The 24737-nt window shown below is 45.1% G+C and overlaps 1 protein-coding gene and 2 long non-coding RNA genes across 7 annotated transcripts in view; 2 read left to right on the top strand and 1 right to left on the bottom strand.

Moving 5' to 3' along the window:
- The window catches only part of LOC135229515 (uncharacterized), a 1091601-nt gene that overhangs the window by 73628 nt on the left and 993236 nt on the right, over window positions 1–24737 (bottom strand). The gene's annotated exons all lie outside the window — the stretch shown is intronic.
- Window positions 1–24737, top strand: part of LOC135229514 (uncharacterized) — a 947039-nt gene that overhangs the window by 53180 nt on the left and 869122 nt on the right. For 3 of the 5 annotated variants that reach the window (XR_010320199.1, XR_010320196.1, XR_010320197.1), the window contains exons 4-5: window positions 293–411; window positions 659–752. This is a non-coding gene — a long non-coding RNA (uncharacterized LOC135229514). The remainder of the gene's footprint in view (window positions 1–292; window positions 412–658; window positions 753–24737) is intronic. The other 2 variants (XR_010320200.1, XR_010320198.1) reach the window with 2 other exon arrangements.
- LOC111749182 (protein FAM170B-like) lies at window positions 19414–23769 on the top strand. Its single transcript, XM_023542483.2, has 2 exons — window positions 19414–21334; window positions 22043–23769. The coding sequence occupies exon 1, from the start codon at window positions 19433–19435 to the stop codon at window positions 20369–20371; it is 939 nt and encodes a 312-aa protein (XP_023398251.2). The 5' UTR covers window positions 19414–19432; the 3' UTR covers window positions 20372–21334; window positions 22043–23769.

Here is a 24737-nt window from a genome sequence, read left to right as displayed (position 1 = left end):
GGGCCAAAGGTCAGGGAAAATAGCTGAGGTCGTGGAGCTCTAGCGGAGCCAGTCTAGGGCACAGGCCTCCCTCCTGTATGTGGCAAAGAGGCGATCCATATGCCGCCATGCGCAGACTCTGGACTGCTGGGGCCCTGGATGCCCGGATTTCGGCCTTGTCTTTGGAGAAGTGACGCGCATGCACTGTGCCACCGGGGGCTGTGCCCCAACAGAAGCAAAATCTTGACAATACGGGCTTCAGTTGACTTTGCCTGTGCTCTCCTTTGGCTGAGTGACTTCGTGTGTTTCCTAGCAGGTGAAGACATTCGTTGAGAGAGGCAATTTCCATGCGTGCAGGCAAAGTGTGTGCTGAGATGATGAGTTGCTGGAGACCAGGGTGGACTCTTCAGACCCAGAATAGGCCTCTGGCAGGTATGTGTCAATGTTTTCTGCCCATGGCACTCACCCGGGTATTTGCATAGAATGTTATCAGCGGAATTAGTAGTCTCCGGAGAGGCTGCCCCGTGTCAGCAAGCTTCACCTGGCCAGGGTCCACCCGTGATGTAGCTCCCCAATCAATGACTACTCTCTAGACCTTCCAGATAGACTAGCAGATCTTCTCTGCCCATGGGCAACCAGTAGAGCCAGAGGCCTTCTCCCTTTGCTCTTTCGTCTCTAGGCATTCTATCAGGCACTCCAAGCTGTGAAGTGCATGGGGGGAGAAAGAAGAGATTTCAGAGAATGAACACATACAGAGAGAGAGGCAAGAGATGGTGAGTGGGGATGTCTTGCATACTGATATCCTGAGGAAAGTGGGAAAATTGGACCCTGGCTTGCTCTGCCAATGCCGTGAAGCAGTCCGCACCAGGGGCTCCCTTGTGCCTGCATAGCCTTTCCCAGGGTGTGCTCAAATCCTTTGGCCACTAGGTGTCCTAGGTCACAATGGAGGACCCTGTGTCATCTGCCTGGTGGACTGGATCTCTGCCATTGGCTAAGTCTTGTCACCAGGCCCATCATAAGCTCTGCCCACTCTTCCGGTGGGGAGACTCTCTCCATGGTGATGGCAAAGAAACCTTAGTCCCGCCCACCTGGCCTTGACTTCACCTACCTGGCCTGCTGACCCTCACCCAGACCTCTGTGTGGATGAAAATGAATGTCCACCAGTGGCCCAGTGTCAGCGTCTGGTATAAAGGATTCGGGACGTTTCCTGAGGCAGAAGGCAGCCTACGTCTGCGGGTACCTGGAAGTCTAGTGACTTGTGATGCTGCTGCCAGTGAGAAATGGTGACTCCCACACTCACATATCCCCTGGTGGCAGAATGATAGTGATGGGTGGAGAAACATGGCTCCGGAGCACATGTTCAGTGGGGCACCGGCCAAATGTCAGGGCCAGGAGTGGACGTCGTGGAGCTGCATGGCGTGCCAGTGAAGGGCCCAAGGATTTCTCCAATGAGGCAAAATGCAGATCAAGCCAAGGAACACAAAGATAAAGCAGCTGAAGAAATTAAAAAGGTTACTCAAGAACATAGTTAAAAATTTAATAAGCTGCAAGAAACCATAGAGAGACTGCAATCAGAGATTCAGAAGATTAACAATAAAATTACAGAGTCAGAAAACTCAATAGAAAGTAATAAGAGCACAATTGAGGAATTGGAAGGCAGAATTACTGAGATGGAAGATCAAACTCTTGGGACTAATATATTTGAAGAGAAAGCAGATAAAAGAATTTTAAATGAAGAAATCCAAAGAATCATGTGGGACTTTATCAAGAGAAATAACTATGAGTGATTTCAGTACCAGAACAGGGAGGGCTAACAGAAAATACAGAGGGAACTGTTGAAGATTTGTTGGCAGAACTTCCCTGATATCATGAAAGATGCTCATCGAATTCCACATACGGTAGATCTCAAAAGAAAGTGACCGAGACACATAATAATCAAACTTGCCAAAATCAAATATAAAGAGAATTTTAAGAGAGGCTAGGGATAAAGGAAGTCACCAACAAAGGAGAGTAAATAATAAAAAACTTGGACTACTCAGCAGAAATCATGCAGGCAAGAAGGCAAAGGGATGACTTACACAAAATATTGAAGGAAAAAAATTGCCAGCCAGGAATCAAACCATAACCCTGGCCCTCTGGCCTTCGGGCCCTCTGGCCTTAGCCCTCTAACTCTAGCCCCTAAGCCCTGAGCCCCAAAGCCCCTAAGACCCTAAGCCCTTAGGTTCTAACCCCCAAGGCCCTAAACTCTAACCCTAACCCAAACCCTAACCCCTATTCCCTAAACTCTACAACCTAAACACCTACACCCCAAAACACTACACATCAAAACCCTACACACTAAACCCTATACTCTAAGCCTCAAACCCTAAACCCAAACCTCAAATCCCAAACCCCAAACCCTAAACCTAACCGTAAACCCTAAACCCTAACACCTAACCCTAACCCCTAACCACCCTAACCCTAATGACCCTAACCCTCGAACCCTAACCCTCTAACGCTAACATGAAACCCTAATCCGAAACCCTAACCCTCTAACTCTAACCTCTAACCCTAACCCTCTAACCCTAGCCCTAATCCTAACCCCAACCTCCAAACCTAACCCCAAACCCTAAACCTCAAATCCCTAGCCCTAAACCTAAGAATGAGCCTAAGCCTAACCCTATCACTTAACTCTAAACCCTAAACCATAACACTTAAAACCCTAACACCCTTAGCCCTAACACATTTAACCCTAACACCCTAAACGCCAAAACCCTAAACACTAACACCCTTAACTCCAACCCCTAACCCCTAAACCCTAAGCTTAAACACTAAACCGTCTAACCCTCTAACCCTAATACCCTAAACCCTAACCCCAGCCCCCAGCCTTAACGCTCACTCTAAGCCTTAAACCTTAAGCCCTAAACCCTAGGCTCTAAGCCCTAAGCCCTAAACTCTAAATCCTAAAACCCTAAACTCTAAGCCCTAAGCCTAACCCTCTAATCCTAAACCCTAAAACCTTACCCCAAACCCATCCCAAACCCCTAAACCTGAACCCCTAAGCCCTAGCCCTAACCCTAATCCTCTAAGCCTAACCCTCTAACCCTAACTCTCTAACCCTAACCACAACACCAACCCCAACCTCTGAACCCAAAAACCCTAACCCCCTAACCCCAAGCTTCTGAACCCTAAGCCTAAACCCTCTAACCCTAAATCCTAACCTTCACCCCCTCACACCCTCACCTTCTCACTCCCTCACTCTATAATCTTCTCAACTTCTAACCCCCTCACCCTCTAACCCCTCACCCTCTAACTCCCTCAATCTCTAACCCCCAACCCTCTAGACCCCAACCCTCTAACACCCACCCTCTAACCCCAAACCACATATCCCAAACAGACCCAACACCAACCCCAACCCTAAACCTAAACCCTGACCCCTAAAACCTAAACCAAACCCTAACGACTAAACCCCAAAACCCTAAACCCCAAACTGCAACCCCTAACACCTAACCTTAACTCCAAACTCTAACCTCAAACCCTAAACCTAACCCTAACACCTAACCCCAACCAAAAAACCCTAACCCTAAACTCTAACCCCAAACCCTAACGACCCTAACTCTAACAACCCTAACCTTAACATCCCTAAGCCCAAACCCTAACCCTTTTTGTTAGCAGCCATAGCACTTAACCACTAGCCACCAGGGTTTCCATGAGCAGTCACAGGAATAGACACATGCACACCCGTGTTCACTGCAACATTATTCACAGTTGCAAAAAGATGGAAACAACCTAAGTGCTCGTCCACAGAGGAATGGATAAACAAACTACGGTACATACACAGTGGAACACTACACGACAATAAAGACCAATGATGAATCTCCGAAACATCTCACACCATGGATGAATCTGGGGCGCATCACACTAAGTCAATCACAAAACGTCATATACAGTAAGAGACCACTATCATAAAAACTCATGAAAACATTTACGCACAGAAACAATCCTTGATGTTCACCAGGGAGACGAAGAGCGGGTAGAGAAAAGCCAACTAAACAATAACCAAAAAAACCAAACCCACTGCTGTCGAGTTGATTCCAGCTCATAGCGACCCTACAGGACAGATTAGAACTGCCCCCATAGAGTTTCCAAGGAGTGCTTGGTGGATTCGAACTGCAGACCTTTGGTTAGCACCGGTGGCTCTTAACCACTACGCCACCAGGGTTTCCAACCAAACAACAGATCGGTGGTAACTCTGGCGAAGGAAAGACGGTACACAAGACTGGGGAATCAATCTCAGCCTCACTCTAACCCTAACCCTAAACCACTTGTGCCCGAGCCTAGTAACCCCAGCCCTAACCCCAACCCCCAACCACCTAAAACCTATACCCCTAAACCTAACTCCCAAACCTCTAACCCCCAAACCTGGACCCCTAACACCAAACCCTAACCCCTAACCCTAATCCTCTAACCCTTCTGCATCTCTGGGCCTCTCGACTCTCCGTCTATTTTCTTCCTCCAAATCCTACTAACACTCAGTGGAATTTTGAAGTTTGAGCTGTGCTTTGCTTCTTGTTGTCTCCACCGGTCCCATCAAGGCACTGCATCATTTGCTCTGCTTCACTATTCAGTTCCAAAACCATGGCTTAGAATCGCCTGACACTGGACTTCAGCGATTCGGTGCAAGGCCGCGAGAGGGCGCGCGCACCGCCGGTTCTGTTCTGCCCACCAGGCCCTCTGAGCATGGGAACCTCCTGGACCTAAGCCCGGACGACCTGGGTACCGCTCCAGTGGCGACAGCAGAAGCTTTTCTTCCCGAGGGACCCAACGCCCCAGGGCGCTCTCTCAATACTCCCGTTAATGCTATGATTATCCTAACCCACTCCTTCTGTGCGACCTAGTGGGTCCTCTACCAGGTCCAGCCTTCACGACCCGCACCCCCCTGCCGTGGTCATGTACAGGAACCTGCAGGGCCGCGCCCTCCCCGCCCAAGCTCTGCCCCTCCATACCCTGATGCCCTGCAGGCCTCTACTAGGTACCCGCCCAGGGGAGAGTTGTCGCCCCGCACGGGTCGGGGGACACGAGGGAACATTCGGAAACCACCCCCAGGCCAGGCACGAAGCCGACTGCCGGATTGCCGGTATTGAGACCATGTGAGCAGGGCTGCCCCGCCAACTGGAGCCTGCAGGACATCACTCACGTTTGTCAGCTTCTCACCGCCCTCTGGGCTCCGGGTCCCAGAGCAGCCAATCCCCCGGGGGGGGAGGGGGGGCGGTCCGTCCGCAGGTGCTGGAAGATCGGGTTGGTGCCCATGGCCGGAGCGCTTAAAACCCTTAGAAACCCTCATAAACCGTCAGCTCCAGACTTTCAAATGTCAGCCTGAGAGACACCTAATCTCCAACCTAAAAAAAAAAAACAAAACACACCCGTTGCCATCGAGTCAATTCTGACTCATAGCGACGCTATAGGACAGAGTAGAACTGCCCCACAGTTTCCAGGGAGCGCCTGGTGGATTCAAACTGCCAACCTTTTGGCTAGCAGCCTTAGCACGTAACCACTACGCCACCAGGGTAACCCACTAAACCTACTGCCACCAGGGTAGAGGCTCCAAATCCCGCCAGTGTGAGGAACCCTCAAATCCCCTCAGCACCAGAGACCGCGTCCACAGCGACCGGTACACAGCGCCGCACAAACGTTTAAGTTAACAAACAACATGGTTGCTCAGGACCCCTTCCTGCTACCCCACCCCTGCCACGCAGAGGGGGAGCGGGACCCGGCATCCACACTGTTAACAGACACTGAATCGCTGCTGCATCCACAAGGAGTAGGATCCCCGCGCTGCTCCACAGATTCCCAGGACCCCTTCCTTTCCCGGTGGGGCCGCGCCGACGCCCCAGCCCCGAGAGTAGACCAGCCGGGCGCGGGCGCGGGCGCGGGCGCGGGCGCGGGGTGCCTCAGCCTCCCAGGCACAGTGCCCAAAACAGTAAGGGGCAGCAGAGCCTTGGGCAGGGGATCCCTCTCTCCCCTGTCCGTGGCACCCTACGGAGTCTGGTGGGGGTGGGAGGAGGAATGGGGGCGAGTGCCCCGCCCTCAGTCTGGAATCTCACCCCCCCCGGGCGAACTCTGGGCCTTGGTTTCCCCCCTGGCACAGGGAGCAGGTGGGGGGCGGGGTGGGCAGGCCCCCATCCCCCAGCTTGGCCCGCAAACCCGCCCCGGGCAGAGTAGGGACCTGGGCGCAGCCCTGGACACGGCCTTTCTCCCCAAGCCCTTCAAGCCCCCAGGCCCGAGGGCACTCCGCAGCTGGATCCCGCGGCTGGACCCCCACCCCCGCCCCCCGCAAATCCACGGGGCTGCAAATTTTGCAGACCAGCTGCGTCTCCCGGGCCAGAGGCTCCCTCTCGCAGACCCTAGAGTGGCTGCGTCCGCCCGCCCCCGTGCCGCGTCCGCCCCTGGGGATCACTCGGGACGGGGTACGCCTGAGGGGGCGATGCGAGCTGCTAACCCAACGTCCGGACTCTCCAACCTCTGGAGCCCCCGGGATGCTGGCACTGGGACCCTCCCTCCTGGCGCCTTCCCTCCACACCTTCGAGGGGCCGGGCTTGTTCAGTCTGGGAGCCGGTCCCTCCAGCCAGGTGTCGGAGTTTCATACCTTTCAGAGAACACGGCAGGGAACGCAGCATGAACAGTATCCTCTCTAAGGCGCGCCATCCGGCCCGGGCCCCTCACCACCCGTCCCAGCACTTCCGGGAGTAACTGGCTGGACGGCGAGGAACATGGCTGCCGGCCCCGCCCAGCGGCCCGGGTGTGGGGCGGGCGTGGGGGAGTTGGGTCTCCAGAGGGGAGGGTGGGGTCTAGAAGCAAGGACAAGGCCTAGGTGTACGGGGTGAGGAGACAGGAGACGTCAGGAGAGGGCCCTCTCCGGCGCAGAGTTAAGTATTGGAGGTGCAACGGTTAAGTGCTTGGCTAACTGAAAGGTGGGCCGTTGGAACCCACCAGCTCAGGGGTTGAAAAGATCTGGAGATGGGCTCCCGTAAAGATTCTAACCAAACAAAATCCAAACCAGTTGCTGTTGAATCAATTCCAACTCATAGTGACCCTATAGGGCAGAGCAGAACTGCCCCATAGGGTTTCTGAGGCTATAAGTCTTTACAGAAGCAGACTGCCATGTCTTTCCGCAAAGAACCAACTGGTGGATTCAAACTGTCCACCCTTTGGTTAGCAGCCGAGCTCTTAACCACGGTGCCACCAGGGCTGCGCCATAAAGACTGCAACCTAGGAAACCTTGTGAGGCAATTCTAAGTTGTCATACAAGGTTGATATGAGTCAGAATCTCTTGATGGCACACGACCATGATTGTACTAAGAAAAATTCCTCCAGGGCATCTGTCTACATGACCCCTGAAGCACATATGCATGCACGCTATCAAAGCAGTGCGGCCAAAGACAGGAAATTGGAATAGAGACATTATAGAGTGGACAGTGAAAAGTGATTTCTGAGGGGCATGCAGCTCAAGCGGAGGAGGTAGCATACAACTAAATGCCCTTCTCCTTCTATTGTTCAATGGTCTTGAGAAAGAATGTGTCCCAGGAATTAACTGTAGCCCAGGAGAACTTGAAGACAGCAAATACAGAGGACTGGTGAGGATGCTTCTGCAGTGGTCAGGGTGAGCAGTGATGGTGGCAGTGCAGGTGGGAACAGTGGGCAGGCTTCAGGTGAACTTTGGAGCTTGAGCTGCCAAGAATTGCTGGTGGATCAGATGTATGGGATGAGGGGAATGGAGAATCAAAGGTGACTTCTAGAATTCAGGCTACCATGAGCGCATGGTCACCAGAGCCATTCTCTACCATGTGGAAAACCATGGAGGAACAAACTTGAGAAAATGACCAAAAGATTTTTTTCCGGACATGTTAGATTTGGATGTCTGAGGTCATCCAAGTGTGGAGAACAGTTCCCAGCTGTGGATACCACTGTGAGGTTTTCCAGGTTCTAAGAATTTGAAGATCATCAGCCTATAGCTGATTTGAAAGCCACTGGTGGTGCGATGATTATGCATTTGGCTGCTACCAAAAGGTCTGCAGTTTGAATCTACCAGTCCCTCCTTGGAAACCCTGTGGGGAGGCTCTACTCTGTCCTGTAGGGTCCCTATGAGTGAGAATCCACTCGATACCAACTTTTTTTTGTTTTGTTTTGTTTTAATACTAAGCTCAGAAAAGTTGTGTGTCAGGGTTGTATTTTTTCACAATACTTATCCAAGCAGTTCGAATCTACCAGCCACTCCTTGGAAACCCTATGGGTCAATTCTACTCTGTCCTTTAGGGTCGCTATGAGATAGAATTGACCCAACAGCAATGGACTTAGAACTTGGACTTAGAGGAGCCCTTTCTTTGTCAAAGCTGAAAGTTTTACTTCATACTTTTAAAAACTGCCATGTCTCATGCTACGTGGCTACCCTTAAAAAAAACATTTTTGGTGCTAACTTGACTTGTCCTTGGTGAAGGGCTCTGTATTCATTTTCAAGGGCTACCGTAGTAAATTACCAAAAACTCAGTGTCTTTAAAAAAACATATAATCCATACAGTCCAAGAAGCTGGACTCTATGAAGAAGAAGGGGCACCAGGATTGGAGGAAGACTCATTAACAGCCTAGACATGCAGATGACACAAACTTGCTTACTGAAAGTGAAGAGGATTTGAAGATGAGGATCAAAGACTTCAGCCTTCAGTATGGATTACACTTCAACATAAAGTAAACAAAAATCCTCACAACTGGAACAAGAAAAAAATCACGATAAACAGATAAAATACTGAAGTCGTCAAGGATTTCATTTTACTTGGATCCACAATCAACACCCATGGAAGCAGCCGTCAAGAAATCAAATGACATATTTTATTGGGCAAATCTGCTACAAAAGACCTCTTTAAAGTGTTAAAAATCGAAGATGTCCCTTTGAGGACTAAGGTGTGCCTGAACCAAGCCATCATATTTTCAGTCGCCTCATGTGCAGCTAAAGCTGGACAATGAATAAGGAAGGCAAAAGAACTGAAACTTGAATTATGTTGTTGGTGAAGAATAATGAATATGCCATGGACTGCTAGAAGAATGAACACACCTGTCTTGGAAGAAGTACAGCCAGAATGCTCCTTAGAAAGGTGGGTGGCAAGACTTGGTCTCACGTACTCTGGACATATTATCAGGAGGAATCAGCCCCTGGAAAAAGACATCGTGCTTGGTAAAGTAGAGGGTCAGTGAAAAAGACAAAGAGCCTCAATGAGACAGATTGACACTGTGGCTGCACCAGTGGGCTCAGACATAGCAATGAGAAAGGCCCAGGGCTGGGCACTGTTCCGTTCTGTTGTACACAGGGTCGCTATGAGTTGGAACTGACTCAACAGCACCTAACAAAAACATCATAAACTCACTAGATCTCCTGGGGATAGAATGTCATATTCACTGTAGAGTAGATAGAGTTTCTTTGTTTGTTTGTTTACCATATTTACTAATACTATGATTTACATTTGATAACTTCCACAATCTGTTGGATCGCTTTTCTTTGGAATGGACACAAACGTGCATCTCTTGCAGCCTGTTGGCCAGGTAGCTAGCTTCCAAATTTCTTTGCATGGTGGAGTGAGCATGTACAGTGCTGCATCTGTTTGTTGAACCAACTCAGTGGGTATTCTGTCAGCTCCTGGAGCCTTGTTTTTCACCAGTGCCTTCAGTGTAGCTTGGACTTCTTGCTTCACTACTACCAGTTCTTCATCATATGCCACCTCATGAAACGACTGAAAGTCGACCATTTCTTTTGGTACTGTGACTCTGTGTATTCTTTCCATCTTTTGTGTGTGTGTGCTTTAAGTGAAACTTTACAAATCAAGTCAGTCTCTCATACAAAAATTTGTATATGGCTTGCTATATACTCCTAGTTCCTCTCCCACTAATGAGACAGCACACTCCTTCTCTCAGCCCTGTATTCCCCGTGTCCATTCAGCCACTTTCTGTCCCCCTCTGCCTTCTCATCTCCAATCCAAACGGGAGCTGCCCACATAGTCTCATGTGTCCACTTGAGACAAGAAGGTCACTCCTCACCACTATCATTTTCTATCCTATAATCCAGTCCAATCCCTGTCTGAAGAGTTGGCTTTGGGAATGGTTCCAGTCTTGGGCCAACAGAAGGTCTGGGGACCGTGACCTCCAGGGTTCCTCTAGTCTCAGTCAGATTATTAAGTCTGATTTTTTTATGGGACTTTGAGGTCTGCAATCTCACTGCTCTCGTGCTCCATCAGGGATGCTCTGTTTCGTTCCCTGTCGGGGCAGTCTTCGGTTGTAGACGGGCATCATCTAGTTCTTCTGGTCTCAGGCTGATGTAGTCTCGGATTTACGGGGCCATTTCTGTCTTCTGGACTCATAATTACCTTGTATCTTTGGTGTTCTTCATTCTCCTTTGCTCCAGGTAGGTTGAGACCAATGGATGCATCTTAGATGGCCGCTTGATAGTGTTTTTAAGACTGCAGACGCCACTCACCAAAGTGGGATGCAGAATGTTTTCTTAATAGATTTTATTATGTCAATTGACCTAGATGTCCCCTGAAAACATGGTCCCCCAAATGCTGCCCCTGCTACTCTGGCCTTCGGAGCATTTGGTTTATTCAGGAAACTGCTTTTGATTTAGTCCAGTTATGCTGACCTCTCCTTTATTGTATGTTGTCTTTCCCTTCACCTAAAATAGTTCTTGTCTACTATCTAAATTTGCGAATATCCTTCTCCCTCCCTTTCTCCCCACCCTCGTACCCATCAAAGAATATTTTCTTCTCTGTTTAAACTATTTCTCAAGTTCTTACAATAGTGGTCTCATACAATATTCGTCCTTTTGCAACTGACTAATTTCACTCAGCCTAATGCCCTCCAGATTCCTCCAAGCTATGAAATATTTCATGGATTCATCATTGTTCTTGATCTATGTGAAGTATTCCATCGTGTGAATGTACCACAATTTATTTATCCATTCATCTGTTGATGGGCACCTTGGTTACTTCCATCTTTTTGCTATTGTAAACAGTGCTGCAATGAACATCGTTGTGCATATATCTGTTCGTATAAAGGCTCTTATTTCTCTAAGATATATTCCAAGGAGTGGGATTGCCATATCCTATGGTAGTTCTATTTCTAGCTTTTTAAGGGAGTGCCAGATTGATTTCCAAAGTGGCTGTACCATTTTAAATTCCCACCAGTGGTGAATAAATGTTCCAGGCTCTCTACAACCTCTCCAACATTTATTATTTTGTGATTTGGGATTAATGGCAGCCTTTTTTTGCTGGAGTGACATGGTATCTCATTGTAGTTGTGATTTACATTTCTCTAATGGCATTTTTTTTTTAATGGCTAATGATTGTGAGCATTTCCTCTTGTATCTGTTACCTGCCTGAATGTCTTCTTCGTTGAAGTGCCTGTTCCTATCCTTTGCCCATTTTTAAAATGGGTTATTTGTCTTTTTGTTGTTGAGTTTTTGCATTATCATGTAGATTTTAGAGATCAGATGCTGATCGGAAATGTTATAGCTAAAAACTGTTTCCCAGTCTGTCGGTAATCAGTTTACTCTTCTGGGGAAGACTTTGGATGAGCATAAGTGTTTGATTATTAGGAGTTATCTCATTTTTCTTTGGGTGCTTGTACATTGTTAGTAATGTTTTTTGTACTGTTTATGCTATGTATTAGGGCTCCTAGTGTTGTCCCTGTTTTTTCTTCCATGATTTTTATCATTTTAGATTTCATATTTAGGTCTTTGATCCATTTCAGTTAGTTTTTGTGCATGGTGTGAGGTATGGATCTTGTTTCATTTTTTTGTGGAGGGATATCCAGTTATGCCAGCACCATTTGTTAAAGAGGCTGTCTTTCCCCCGTTTAACTGACTTTGAGCCTTTATCAAATATCAGCTAATAAGTGAATGGATTTATGTCTGGATTCTCAATTCTGTTCCATTGGTCTATGTGTCTGCTGCTGTACCGGTACCAGGCTGTTTTGACTACTATGGTGGTATAATAAGTTCTAAAATCAGGTAGTGTGATGCTTCCCACTTTGTTCTTCTTTTTCAGTAATGCTTCATTTATCTGGGGCCTCTTTCCCTTCCATATGAAGTTGGTGATTTGTTTCTCCATCACATTAAAAAATGTCCTTGGAATTTGGATTGGAATTGCAGCATATCTATAGATCGCTTTCAGTAGAAGAGACATTTTTACAATGTTCAGTGTTCCTATCTATGATCAAGGTATGTTTGTCCACTTACGTAAGTCTCTTTTGATTTCTTTTAGTAGTGTCTTGTAGTTTTGTTTGTATAGGTCTTTTATGTCTCTGGTTACAATATTATTCCTAGTATTTTATCTTCTTGGGGGCTACTGTAAATGGCATTGATTTGGTGATTTCTCTCTTTGATGTTCTTTTTGTTGGTGTAGAGGAATCCAACTGATTTTTGTATGTTTATCTTGTATCCTGATATTCTGCTGAACTCTTCTATTAGTTTCAGTAGTTTTCTTGAGGATTCTTTTGGGTTTTCTCTGTATAAGATCAAGTCATCTGCAAATAGAAATACTTTTATTTCTTCTTTACCAATCTGGATGCCCTTTATTTCTTTATCTGGCCCAATTGCTCTGGCTAGGAGCTCCAGCACACTGTTGAATAAGAGTCGTGATAAAGGGCATCCTTGTCTGGTTCCCCATCTCAAGGGAGTGCTTTCAGAGTCTCTCCATTTAGGGTGATGTTGGCTGTTGGCTTTATATAAATGCCCTTTATTGTGTTGAGGAATTTTCCTTCTATTCCTATTTTCTGAGAGTTTTTATCATGAATGGGTGTTGGACTTTGTCAAATGCCTTTTCTGCATCAATTGATAAGATCATGTGGTTCTTGTCCTTTGTTTTACCTATATGGTGGATTACTTCGATTGTTCTTCTAATGTTGAACCATCCCTGCATACCTAGTATGAATCCCATGTGGTCATGGTGAATTATTTTTTTGATATGTTATTGAATTCTATTGGGTAGAATTTTGTGGAGGTTTTTTGCATCTAAGTTCATGAGGAATATAGGTCTGTAATTTTGTGTGTGTGTGTGTGGTGTCTTTACCTGGTTTTGGTATCAGGGATATGCTGGCTTCATAGAATGAGTTTGGGAGTATTCCATCTTTTTCAATGCTCTAAAATACCTTTACTAGTAGTACTGTTAACTCTTCCCTGAAAGTTTGGTAGAACTCACCGGGGAAGCTGTCAGGGCCAGGGCTTTGTTGTTGTTGTTGTTGGGAGATTTTTAATTTTTTTAATTACCTTTTTCAACCTCTCCTTCTGTTATGGGTTTATTTAATTGTTCTACCTCTGTTTCTGTTAGTTTAGGTAGGCAATGTGTTTCTAGAAATTCATCCATTTCTTCTAGGTTTTCAAAGCTGTTAGAGTATGATTTTTCATACTAATCTGATATGATTCTTTTAATTTCAGTTGGGTCTGTTGTGATGTTGGGTAATTTGCTTCTTCTCCTTTTTTTCTTCTGTCAGTTTGGCCAATGTTTTAGCAATTTTGTTAATTTTTTCAAAGAACCAGCTTTTGGTCTTGTTAACTCTTTCAACTTTTTTTTCTGTTCTCTATTTCATTTAATTCTGCTCTACTTTTTATTATTTAATTTCTTCTGATGACTGAGGGTTTCTTTTGTTGCTCTCTTTTTATTTGTTCAAGTTGTAGGGATAATTCTTTGATTTTGGCCCTTTCTCCTTTTTGAATGTGTGCATGTATTGGTATAAATTGACCTCTGAGCATGCTTTACCTGTGTCTCAAAGGTTCTGGTAGGAAGTGTTTTCATTCTCATTGGATACTGTGAATTTCTTTATTCCATCCTTAATTTCTTCTATAACCCAGTCGTTTTTAAGCAAGGTATGCTCAGGTTCTGAGTGGTTGATTTCATTTCCCTGCTTTTTTTTTTTTGTTTTTGATTTCTACTTTTATAGCTTCCTGGTCAGAGAAGATGCTTTGCAATATTTTGATGTATTGGACTCTGTTAAGGTGTGCTTCATGGCCTAATATGTGGTCTCTCCCAGAGAATGTTCCATATGCATTGGAAAAGAAAGTATACTTGGCTGCTGTTGGGTGGAGTGTTCTGTATATGTATGTGAAGTCAAGTTGGTTGATTGTGGCATTTAGATTTTCCATGTCTTTACTGAGCTTCTTTCTGAATGTTCTGTTCTTCACCAAAGTGGTATGTCGAAGTCAGCTAATATTATTGTGGAGCTGTGTATCTCACTTTACAATGCTGTTAGAGTTTGTTTTATGTATCTTGAAGCCCTGTCATTGGGTGTGTATATATTTAATATGGTGATATCCTCCTGGTATGTTGTCTGTTTAATCATTATATAGTGTCCTTCCTTATCCTTTTTGGTGAATTTAACTTTAAAGTCTATTTTGTCAGAAATTGATATTGCCATTCTTGCTCTTTTTTGATTGTTGTTTGCTTGATATATATTTTTGCCATCCTTTGGTTTTAGTTTGTTTGTGTCTTTAAGGAGTGTCTCTTGTAGGCAGCATATAGATGGATCGTGTTTTTTAATCCATTCTTTCACTCTCTGTCTCTATTGGTGCATTTAGTCCATTTACATTCAGTGTAATTATGGTAGTTATGAGTTTTCTGCCATCATTTTGATATCTTTTTTTGTATGTTGTCGAGTTTCTTTTTTCTGCTTAATTTTTTGTACTGAGTAGTTATTCTTTGTATATTGTCTTTTCCTCTTATTCATTGTTGATTTTTTTTTTTTCCCGAGTTGTTATGTTTTTCTTGTATTTTATTTCGATGTGTAGGATTGTTAGTCTCCTTTTTGGTTACCTTAATATTTGCCATTATTTTTCTAAGTTTAAACCTAACTTTTACATCTTTCTATCCCCTTGACTATCTCTGTGTGTGAAAGATCTATGACTACATTTTTCACTCCCTCTTTATTATTTTAGTATTGTCATCCTTTACATAATAACATCACTGTTTCCCTGTTCTGAGCATTTTTTTATCTTGATTTATTTTTGTAATTTCCCTGCCTGGGTTGATATCTGGTTGCTCTGTCCTGCATTCTAATCTTGGGTTGATATCTGATATTGTTGATTTTCTATCAGAAAACCCTCTTTAGTACTTCTTGTAGGTTTTTTTTTTTTTTTAACAAATTCCTTAATCTTCTGTTTATCTGGAAATGTCCTAATTTCACCTTCATATTTGAGAGACGGTTTTGCTGGATATAATATGATGCTGGCTGGCAATTTTTTTCCTTCATCACTTTATATAAGTCATCCCATTGCCTTCTTCCCTGCATGGTTTCTCTCGAGTAGTCTGAGCTTATTCTTATTGAGTCTCCTTTGTAGGTGACTTTTCATTTATTCCTAGCCACTCTTAAAATTCTCTCTTTGTCTTTGGTTTTGGCAAGTTTCTTTATAATATGTCTGGGTGACTTTCTTTTGAGATCTACCTTATGTGGGGTTCAATGAGTCATCTTTCATGGTATCAAGGAAGTTTTCTGCCAACAAATCTTCAACAATTCTCTCTGTCTTTTCTGTTATCCCTCCCTAATCTGATACTTCAATCACTCATAGGTTATTTCTCTTGATAGAGCCCCACATGATTCTTAGGGTTTCTTCATGTTTTTTAAAAATAATTTTATCTGATTTTTCATCAAATATATTGGTGCCACGTTATTTATCTTCAATCTCACCAATTCTGCTTTCCATTTCGTCAATACTGTTCCTCTGTCTACTGAGTTGTCTAATTCTGTAATTTTATTGTTAATCTCCTGAATTCCTGATTGCTTTCTTTCTATGGATTGTTGCAGCCTATTAAATTTTTCTTTATGTTCTTGAGTAAACTTTTTAGTTTCTTCAGCTACTTTATCTGTGTGTTCTTTGGCTTGTTCTGCATTTTGCCTGATCTCCCTGATCTCTTGAAAGTTCTGTATATTAACCTTTTGTATTCTACATCTGGTAATTCCAGGAAAACACCTTCATCTGGAAGATTCCTTGATTCTTTGTTTTGAGAGATTGTTGAAGTGATCATGGTCTGCTTCTTTATGTGATTTGATATTGACTGCTGTCTCTGAGCCATCTATAAGTTATTTTATTTTATTTTTTTACTTTTGCCTACTGTATCCTAGCTTTTTGCTTTGTTTTGTTTTGATATGCCCAAATAGGCTGCTTGAGTGAGCTTGCTTGATCATTTGCAACTTTCAAGATTTAACATCCTGTCACCAGATGGCTCGACCTGTTACCAGGTATATGAGCCTAGGAGTCCATTCACTTTTCTTGTATAGATTCAGCTCAGGTGTCTAGGTAGTTGGTCATCAATTGTAGGTCCTCACGTCCTATAGTCTTATATGGGGAGGGGTGATTGTTGTAGACACAGGTATCTGCTTGCAGCAGGGGGTCACACTCTGAACAAAGACGGTTGCTGAGAACCATCTCCCAAGTATCTGTGAGGAAAGTGCACCTCTGTTTCTATAGTGCACAGGTAGGTGGGTTCTGCAGTCAGACCACAGGCACCCTACGCTTTTGTTTGTAAGGACTGGGAGGCACCTGTTATCCTTGGACCCCTGTTGTGGGTGTCTAGATGATGTGGGTGGAGCCACCAGTCCTCAGGCCCCCAACGTAGGTAGGTGAGGACCCTGTTTAATAGGCAGAGCAGTGTCAAACATCAAAAACACACCTCTCCACCAGAAGGTGAAACAGTTGAAGTTGGATACCCAGCACATACACCACTGCAGTAACAAGGGCCTAATCTACCGAAATGGGCCTACACAGGTCCATGCAGGGGTGAAAGGTATTCAAAGTCCATGGAGCATTTGTGCCTGGAAAGGAGCTTCTTCTGTCCTGAGCTTCCCAGCTTAGTGGAGCTGGCAGATTATCTTTTCCCCCAATTGTTAATTTATTCCTTCTCCAAGGCGAGGAGAATGGCTCAGGCTGCACAGCAACACCTATCTCAGGTGCAGGGAGATCTACAGCTACTGAAGCTGTCTTGGGGGCTGAGCGCACAGTAAAACGAATGCAAGTACTTAGCTTTTGCCAACAACACTGCTCTTCTCTGGTTCCGGAGTTGTGAGTAGACTGTGAGACTTGCTGTCTCCCCCGGAGGAAACTGCATCCTGACTGCTACTGCCAGCCCTGCCACTGTCCCTCCAGGGGACTGTGTCCAAGGGGTGCCCAAGAGACAGAAAGGGCTACATAAAGCAGAGACTCCATCAGCCTGAGACCAGAAGAACCAGATGGTGCCTGGCTACCACCAATGACTGCACTGAAAGGGAACATAGCAGAGAATCCCTGATGAAGCAGGAGGAAAGTGGGATGCAGACCTCAGATTCCAGTAAAAAGACCAGACATAACGGTCTGACTGAGATGGAGGTACCCCAGAGGTCATGACCCCCACACTGTCTGTCAAAACTAAAACCATTCTTGAAACCAACTCTTCAGACAAAGATTAGACTATAGGACATAAAATGATACTGGTGAGGAGTGTGATTCTTAGCTTAAGTAGACACATGAGACTATATGGACAGCTCCTATCTGGAGTCAAGGTGAGGAGGGAGAGGAGAACAGGAGCTGGTTCAATGGACACAGGGAACACAGGTGGAGAGAAGGAGTGTGCTGTCACATTGCAGTGAGAGCAACTAGGGTCACATAACAATGTGTACATAAGTTTTTGTATGAGAAACTGACGTGGATTGTAACTTTTCACTTAAAGCACAATAAAAAAAAATAAAAGAAAATCTAGTATATACTCACAAACAACTTTTATGACCTTCGGGAGATGATGCTTTTCTTCTAAACTTATATCCTAAGATTTGCTGAAGCAGTGCATCAGCTCCCGTTGAGGGGCTGTATTTCTTCCTTGGGTGTTCTGTGCACAATAATGCCAAAGCAAACTTTCCTGAAGTCAGGTATCATTACCTGGATCTTCTGCTCAGAAATCCATGATGAATTATCATTGCCAATTACTAGCTACACAAAGTTATTTTAATTCACATATATGTACATACATATATATCTTCAGTTTCTCTGCAATGCATTCCTTTCTACCCACTCACCCAATTTCCAAAGTTCTAGTTAACCAGCCCTTTTACTGGAGTGTCTATATGACATGGTCATTGTAGCTGCCATGACTCTCCTCAAGCTTTCCGCAAAGAAGAAGTGCATTCTGTCACTCTGGTTCCCTGATGCCTAGCTGACACAAAGTATTGCACAGTGGCACCTTCTCTTACTCATTTCTCTTTTTTTGAATTTAAAACTCAAGTTATATGGTGATTAAGTAATAGAAATGTTATAAATTTAAAAAGAAAAAGTATTGAGAGTATAAAGAGATTAAGAATGACAGCATGAGATGAGACAGTGAAAGATTTCAGACCCTTCCCGCCTCCCTGTCACAGCTGGCAACCCCCAATAATCTTCGGTTTCTATATATTTGCTTATTTCATACAAGTAAGATCATACAGTAGTTGTCCTTTTATGACTAACTTTCTTCAATCAGCATGATGTTTTCAAAGCCTAGCAAGAAAGAATTTTCAAATTCCAACTATAGCTAACCTCAGTTTCTGCTATCATTCCCAGTTCTCCATCCTTTCTCCAACTAGTGTACCACCTTTGTCTTTTCTGTTGCTGCCCCATTCTGCCCTTTGGTAGCTGAGCCCTGCTTCCTGCTCCCTCCTTGGTCTCTGTACCCCTCTAACACACTGCTGGCAGGTTCCGTTTCTGGATCTTGTCTTTGGAGCTTTCCCTCCATCCAACACACATGACCTAGCTCTATCTCTTTCTGGATCCTGAAGTCTACAGTCTTTCCCACATATTCACAAACATACACAGACCTTTAGGTTGACATAGGCAACCCACCCAGACACACCCAGTTAAGGTGGTTGTGTGCTGTCTGTCTGAGGTTTCTGGCATCAGGTTCTCAGATACGGATATCTCTTTCTGCCTCACGCTGAAGGAGTTCCTCTAATAAGGACAAGGGCTTCTATTCCGAGAAAAGCAACTTTAATCCCCTACTGTAGCTTGGTTAAGAAGGGTACAAGAAAGAGGTATACACGTAAGAGTCTTAACTAAATATACGCATTCTTCTCTTTAAGTATAACTTCTCCGTAAAACAGCCTTTCAGTAAAAGAGGTTGAAAAGAGGTGAGCATTGCTCTCCTTTGAGCGTTTACACCCCAAATTTACTAAGAAAATCACCCTCATAGAAAACTTCTTTCAATGACGTCACACATTTATTATGAAGTTTCAGGGGAATGAGGTCATTTCTAAGTTCCGAAGGAACAAATTCATTGGAATTCAATAAATGTGGAATTAAAGAAAAATAATTTCTTAAAAAATGAACTACCATAAACAGTGCCACCTTACAATGGAGACTTTGTCTTCCACAGCAGTGCCCCCAAAGGGTGGTGGGTCTCTGGGGAAGAAGAAAGAAAGCATGGGGTCTGCAGAGGTGGAGGATATGGTGATGGAGAGGCCTCCAGGGGTCCCTATGACCAAAGCTTTGGGGTCACAGGTGAGGATAAGGACCCTGAAAGCTCAACTAAATCTACTATTCTCAGAGGTCTCTATCCAAGAGGAAAATGCCCAAGAATCAACAACATCCCAAGCAAAAAGCCCAAGTTCCAGGCCCAGGAAGATTCCAAAAGCATCAGAGAGCCCTTTTCCTTCATCTTCTACCGAGCAGACCTCTCACTCCTCCAGCTACAGGGCTACTTCAGAGAAACAATGGGTCAGGTGCGCATATTTCACCCAGATGCGCACAGTCAAGGGGGCGGCGGTCGCTTGGCAGACCAAAACCTCCTTTGCCCCCGTGGGCAAGATGCCCCAGGTCTTTGAGGCTGAGCTCTCTGAGGAGAGCACCATCGGCTCTGCCCCCAGTCTGGCCAACACTGAGTCCCTGGTCAGCACCCTGGAGCCCTGGCAGGAGGGGCCCCAGACCTGTACTTCGGACCCCACCGACCAAGGGGAGAAGCATGGGGAGAGCCCCCGCGCAGCCACCCCGGAGTGGCTGGTGACCCGTGAGCGCGGCTTCCGCTGCGTGGCCTGCGGCCGCCTGTTCCAGTCCCGGGAGGCCCTGGTTGCGCACGCGGCGCATGGTGTGAGCCAGAGCTTCAGCTGCCGGGTCTTCTTTCAAGAGCTGCTGGAGAGGCCGCTGCCAGGCTCAGTCCAGGGGAGGCCCCAACGCTGCCACCTGCTGGCCAGGCGTTACCTGATGGCCTCCAAGAAGAGGGAGGTGAGGGAGATGAGAGCAGTCTGCAGGCGCCTGGAGGAGCAGCTGGAGAAGCAGAGAGAAGAATTGAAGAGGCTGAGGCACCAGCTGGACAGGCTGCAGAGGCAGGCCAGGCCGCAGAAGGTGCAGCACCAAGGCCAGAGGGGGAAGGACCTAAAGACCTGCTAGCACCCTGGGACTAGGAGGAGCAGGGCCTTTGGGCTGGAAACGAGGGCCCTTCATGAGAGACCTCCATTCAGGTTCGTTTAACCCAGCTCCCCTGGAAGATCTTAGCCTCCTTCCCCTGTGACCACCAGCCTTCCACCCTAAGGGCACAAAGACCTCCAGCCCTAAGGAAGAAGCCCCAGATAGCTGAACACAGACACCAGGTCCCCTCAGAGGCTCCCCTGGCCCAGGAGAGGACAGGACAGGCCTCATCTTGATGGTGAGGTCTTGGGACCCCTAAGGATGAGCACAGAGTAAGTAGGGAAAGGGGAATGGGATTTCAGTGGGACTTGGGAGGCTAAGGGGGACCCTGGTGAGGTGTGATGGTGAAGGGGGTATCAGTGAGTTCTTTGGAGGAGAAAGAATCAGAGAGATGGCAGGGTGTCAGGAAACCTGCCTGCAGGTGAGCAGTGGGCATAAAGCCCTAAACCAAGGACTCTGGGTCCCTTCCCAGCAGCATACAGGCAGAGAAAGAGGTAAGGCTTGGCAGGAGGAGAGGAGGGCCCGGTGAAGGAAAATGAATTCACCCCAGCCATGTCTTCTGGTCTCCTAGGGTGAATTTGGGGTTCTGATTAGGATGCATTGTTGTTGCCTCATTAGGGGAATGTAAGTGGGAGGTGGTGTAGAAAAATCCCCCTGGGTGTTAACCATTTCTGGATAAGAGTTGATCCAGTGCTTACAGGGTATTTCTTGTAGAGTATGTCCTCGGGTAAGGGGTAGAGCTTTGGAACTTTTTCTTCTCCTTTAAATAAAGCTGTACATTCCAGTTCTTGACACGTCAATAAATCTCGTTAATTCCCCCCCCCCCTCCGTGGTCAAATCTGTTCTGTCCCGAGGTCAAAGAACTGGAAGAAAAAGGCCATCTGAGATGAAAGAAGCAAAAGAGAGGAGAGGGTTCTTAACCTGGGGAGAAGAGCGAGAACACAGGTATGGATGTGAAGAGGGAAATTCAGGCCCAGGCTCAACAGTGGACAAAAAAGACCAAGTCTCAGTCACAACATCAAATCCCAGGTGTGGGGAAGCCCTGGACATGACAGGGATGTATCCATCTCTCTGGGCGATGAGACCTCAGAGGGCAGAGGAAAGGAGGGCAGGACCTCTAGGATGGGCACCTCCATCCACAGTCTGTCCTGTGTGTATGCCTCAGAGTGACAGAGACAGCTCCTGTGAGGGAGAGGGCCACAGGCAGAGAAGAGCCAAGGTGTTCAGACCAGGTAAATTCTGCAGTCTCCTAAGGATCCAGAACAAAAAATCAGAGATTCTCAGAGGTATCAGGGTGGGAGGGGTTGGCATTCCCAGGCTGGGGAGAGGCTGGCTGGGGAGGTACTGCTTTCTGAAGTCTTTTGATCAACATCTTTCTTCTTAAAAGCTACTTTCCCGGTTGATGTCCTCTATGCTCTAGGCTCAGACCTGAAAAGGGCCTCGAATGCACAAAGGCGGGTTATACAGTGGGTCAAGGCAGGGAGGAGGTGGTACCAGCACATCCAGGAAAGAGAATTTTCCGGAGCCTCATGAGTTACCTAGTGAATCGCACATGGTGTCCAGCCTTCTACATTTAGCTGTAGACATGTGCTTGCAAACGTGTTTGAGGGGTAACTCTACTGACTTCCCAAAATTATTTTTGGTCATTTCCAGTTATAGAGACCAGAAGAGCTCACTGGTTCCAAGAACAAGAAGAAATGCACTGGATCTGATTATTACTGTCTGTGGTGTGCTCTCCTTCCAGTGATTAAAATCTTTTGTCTGTCATTATAGAAAATTTTCACCTATTTAAAATATCTAACGAAACACATTAAAATATACATGTATCTATGATGTTTATCAACTTCCAAAGTTCTGAAATTGTTTTTTATTACATTTTCGAGATTACAGATTTGTATGACAAAAAAGTTATGTCAGGGTCCCACCCTCGTATGTAATTTGCTCCCACTCCCACAAGGTATCCAATGTTAATAGACACATATGTGTCCTTCCCTACACTTCTCTGCAGGGACACATATACACAGTCACAGGTACACAAGTACATCTGCTGGGATGTTTGCTTTTATGGAAACTTGGTCTCACTCTATCCACATTGCTCTTGCCCCTTCTTTCACTTGACATTCTACCTTGATTCTCTGTAAGTCATTAGATATGGCACTAACACTATATTTTTGGGTCTTTAACTTACATGAATAATTTAAATAGATGATATCAATTCAGTACACTTTATCTGGACTTGTACATGTTGTTGTTAGAAGCTATCAAGTCAGTTCTGACTCACAGTGACCCTAGGCACCACAGAACAAAACTCGGCCGGTCACTGCAATCCTAATAATCGTTGCTATATTTGAGCACACTGTTGCAGCCATTGTATCAATCTCATTGAGGGTCTTCCTCTTTTTCCCTGGACCTCTGCTTTACTAAGCATGATGTCCTTTTCCAGGGACTGGTCCCTCTTGATAAGATGTCCAAAGCCATCCTTACTTCTAAGGAATATTCTGGCTTTCTCTGCTCAAGACAGATTTATTTGTCCATACATAACACCACTAAAATGGAAACATTATCATCCATGCTTTTTAAGTCCACTCTTCCTGCATGTTCTAACTCTCCTCCCCCTGTTCTTTCCCACAAGTGAATCCAAGGTAATTCAGGTTAACAATGTGGTAAGTAGTCTCTCCTATCCTTGCTTAAACAAGCCCACACAGACTTGCATGTACCCTCGTCTTCTCATTTATACACACACATAAACATACACAGGTATTCAAGCATATTCAAACAATTGATATTGTTTAACCCAGATGTGCTCATTTTATATACACTTCTCTGCACCTTGATTGTTTCAGTAATACTTCCATAATACTTCATAGAGATTTCTCCCACTCAACTACTACAACTCTTTTTCATTCTAATGACTCCCTGTTTTATTGAGGATGTAGCTTTACCATAAGTTATCTATCATTCCACCATCAATGGACAGTCAAAGTTTCGTCATATTAATAATAACTATCCTTTGTGTACTACAGGATTTGTTTCTGTGGAATAGACTCCACAGAGTGAGATTTCCAATTCAAAGAATGTTAAAAGTACAGAGTCATGGCCATATCTTTCCCCTAGAGGCTGCCATAATGCACCTCTCCAGCCACCTCTCAGGGCATCCTTCTCCCCACAGCCCAGCCAGCTATAGGTGGTGCTGATTTTCAAATTGTGCCAGTTTCACTGGCAGTTTGATATTTTCTGAACTTGGACTATGTTTACTGGGCATGTGGATTTACTCTGAATGAACTGTTTGAATTCACTGCTCATTGTTCAAGTGCATAACTTTTATCCTTCTGTGTAAAATGGAAATTGTTATTAAGGCTTGTCATCTCCATTTCACATGATTTCCCAAATCTATGATTTGTATATCACATTTTTGCAAGCTTTGTGCCCCAGAACGATCACTTGAGTCAGCACCATTTATTAAATAAATATAATTTTCTTGAAATACGACCTTTGTAAGTTATTGTGACTTCTTAACAGATTTTGTTTCATTGGTCGACTTGTCAGCTTCTATGCTATGTAATATCAATTTGTTCTGTTACCCGAAGAGGTAGACACCTGTCACTATCCTGCTTTTTCATGTTTTACTTTGGTAAAACCGCCCTGGTTTTGCAGCGATTAAGTGCTCAACTGCTAGTCCAAAGAAAGTGTGGCAGGTCGAACCCACCAGGTGTCCCCAAGGGAGAAAGACCTGGTGTTCTGCTCCCATAATGATTACAACCTAGAAAACCCTATGGGGCAGTCAAATGGGATGGCTTTGAGTCAAAAATTGCCTCCAAGTCTCGTAACAACAGGAATATTCTTTGTTATCTATTCTTTGTTATCTACTGTAGTATTTGTAGCATATGATTACTGTATACAGTTCAAAAACAACTATCTTAATATTCTGGCTAGAAATGCATTCCACTTATATATTAGTTTTAAGGACCTCCATTTAATCGACAAGACGTTCCATTTGAAAATATGGCATATTTTTGCATATATTCAGGTTTCATTTTATGTACTTTAATACACTGTTTTCCCTCATAGAGGTCCTTTGCTGCTCTGGTTAAAACAATGTTTTGCTAAATATTTTACAGTTTTGGACACAGTGTGGTACAGTCAAGTAGTAAGGGAAAGAGAACGGTCTGCCCTTCCCACCCTTGCCAATTTTAGACCCTTATTCTATACTGGAGAGAAACCATTGATTTTGATGCATTTGTCTTTTATGCAGGTATATAATTATATCATCATTATTTTAAATATCTCTTTTAATACTTGTACTAGTTATTTAAATTTTCTAGTTTATTCCTTCACCTAAAAACTATGT

Source organism: Loxodonta africana, unplaced genomic scaffold, assembly GCF_030014295.1.
Source record: "Loxodonta africana isolate mLoxAfr1 unplaced genomic scaffold, mLoxAfr1.hap2 scaffold_33, whole genome shotgun sequence".
Classification (NCBI taxonomy): Eukaryota; Metazoa; Chordata; class Mammalia; order Proboscidea; family Elephantidae; genus Loxodonta; species Loxodonta africana.
Note: the sequence above shows the minus strand (reverse complement) of the source record. Positions and strands in the feature narration are given on the sequence as shown.

Bases quoted from the DNA above. Each gene is read 5' to 3' on its own strand.
- LOC111749182 (XM_023542483.2), top strand. From the start codon at position 19,433: ATGGTGATGGAGAGGCCTCCAGGGGTCCCTATGACCAAAGCTTTGGGG.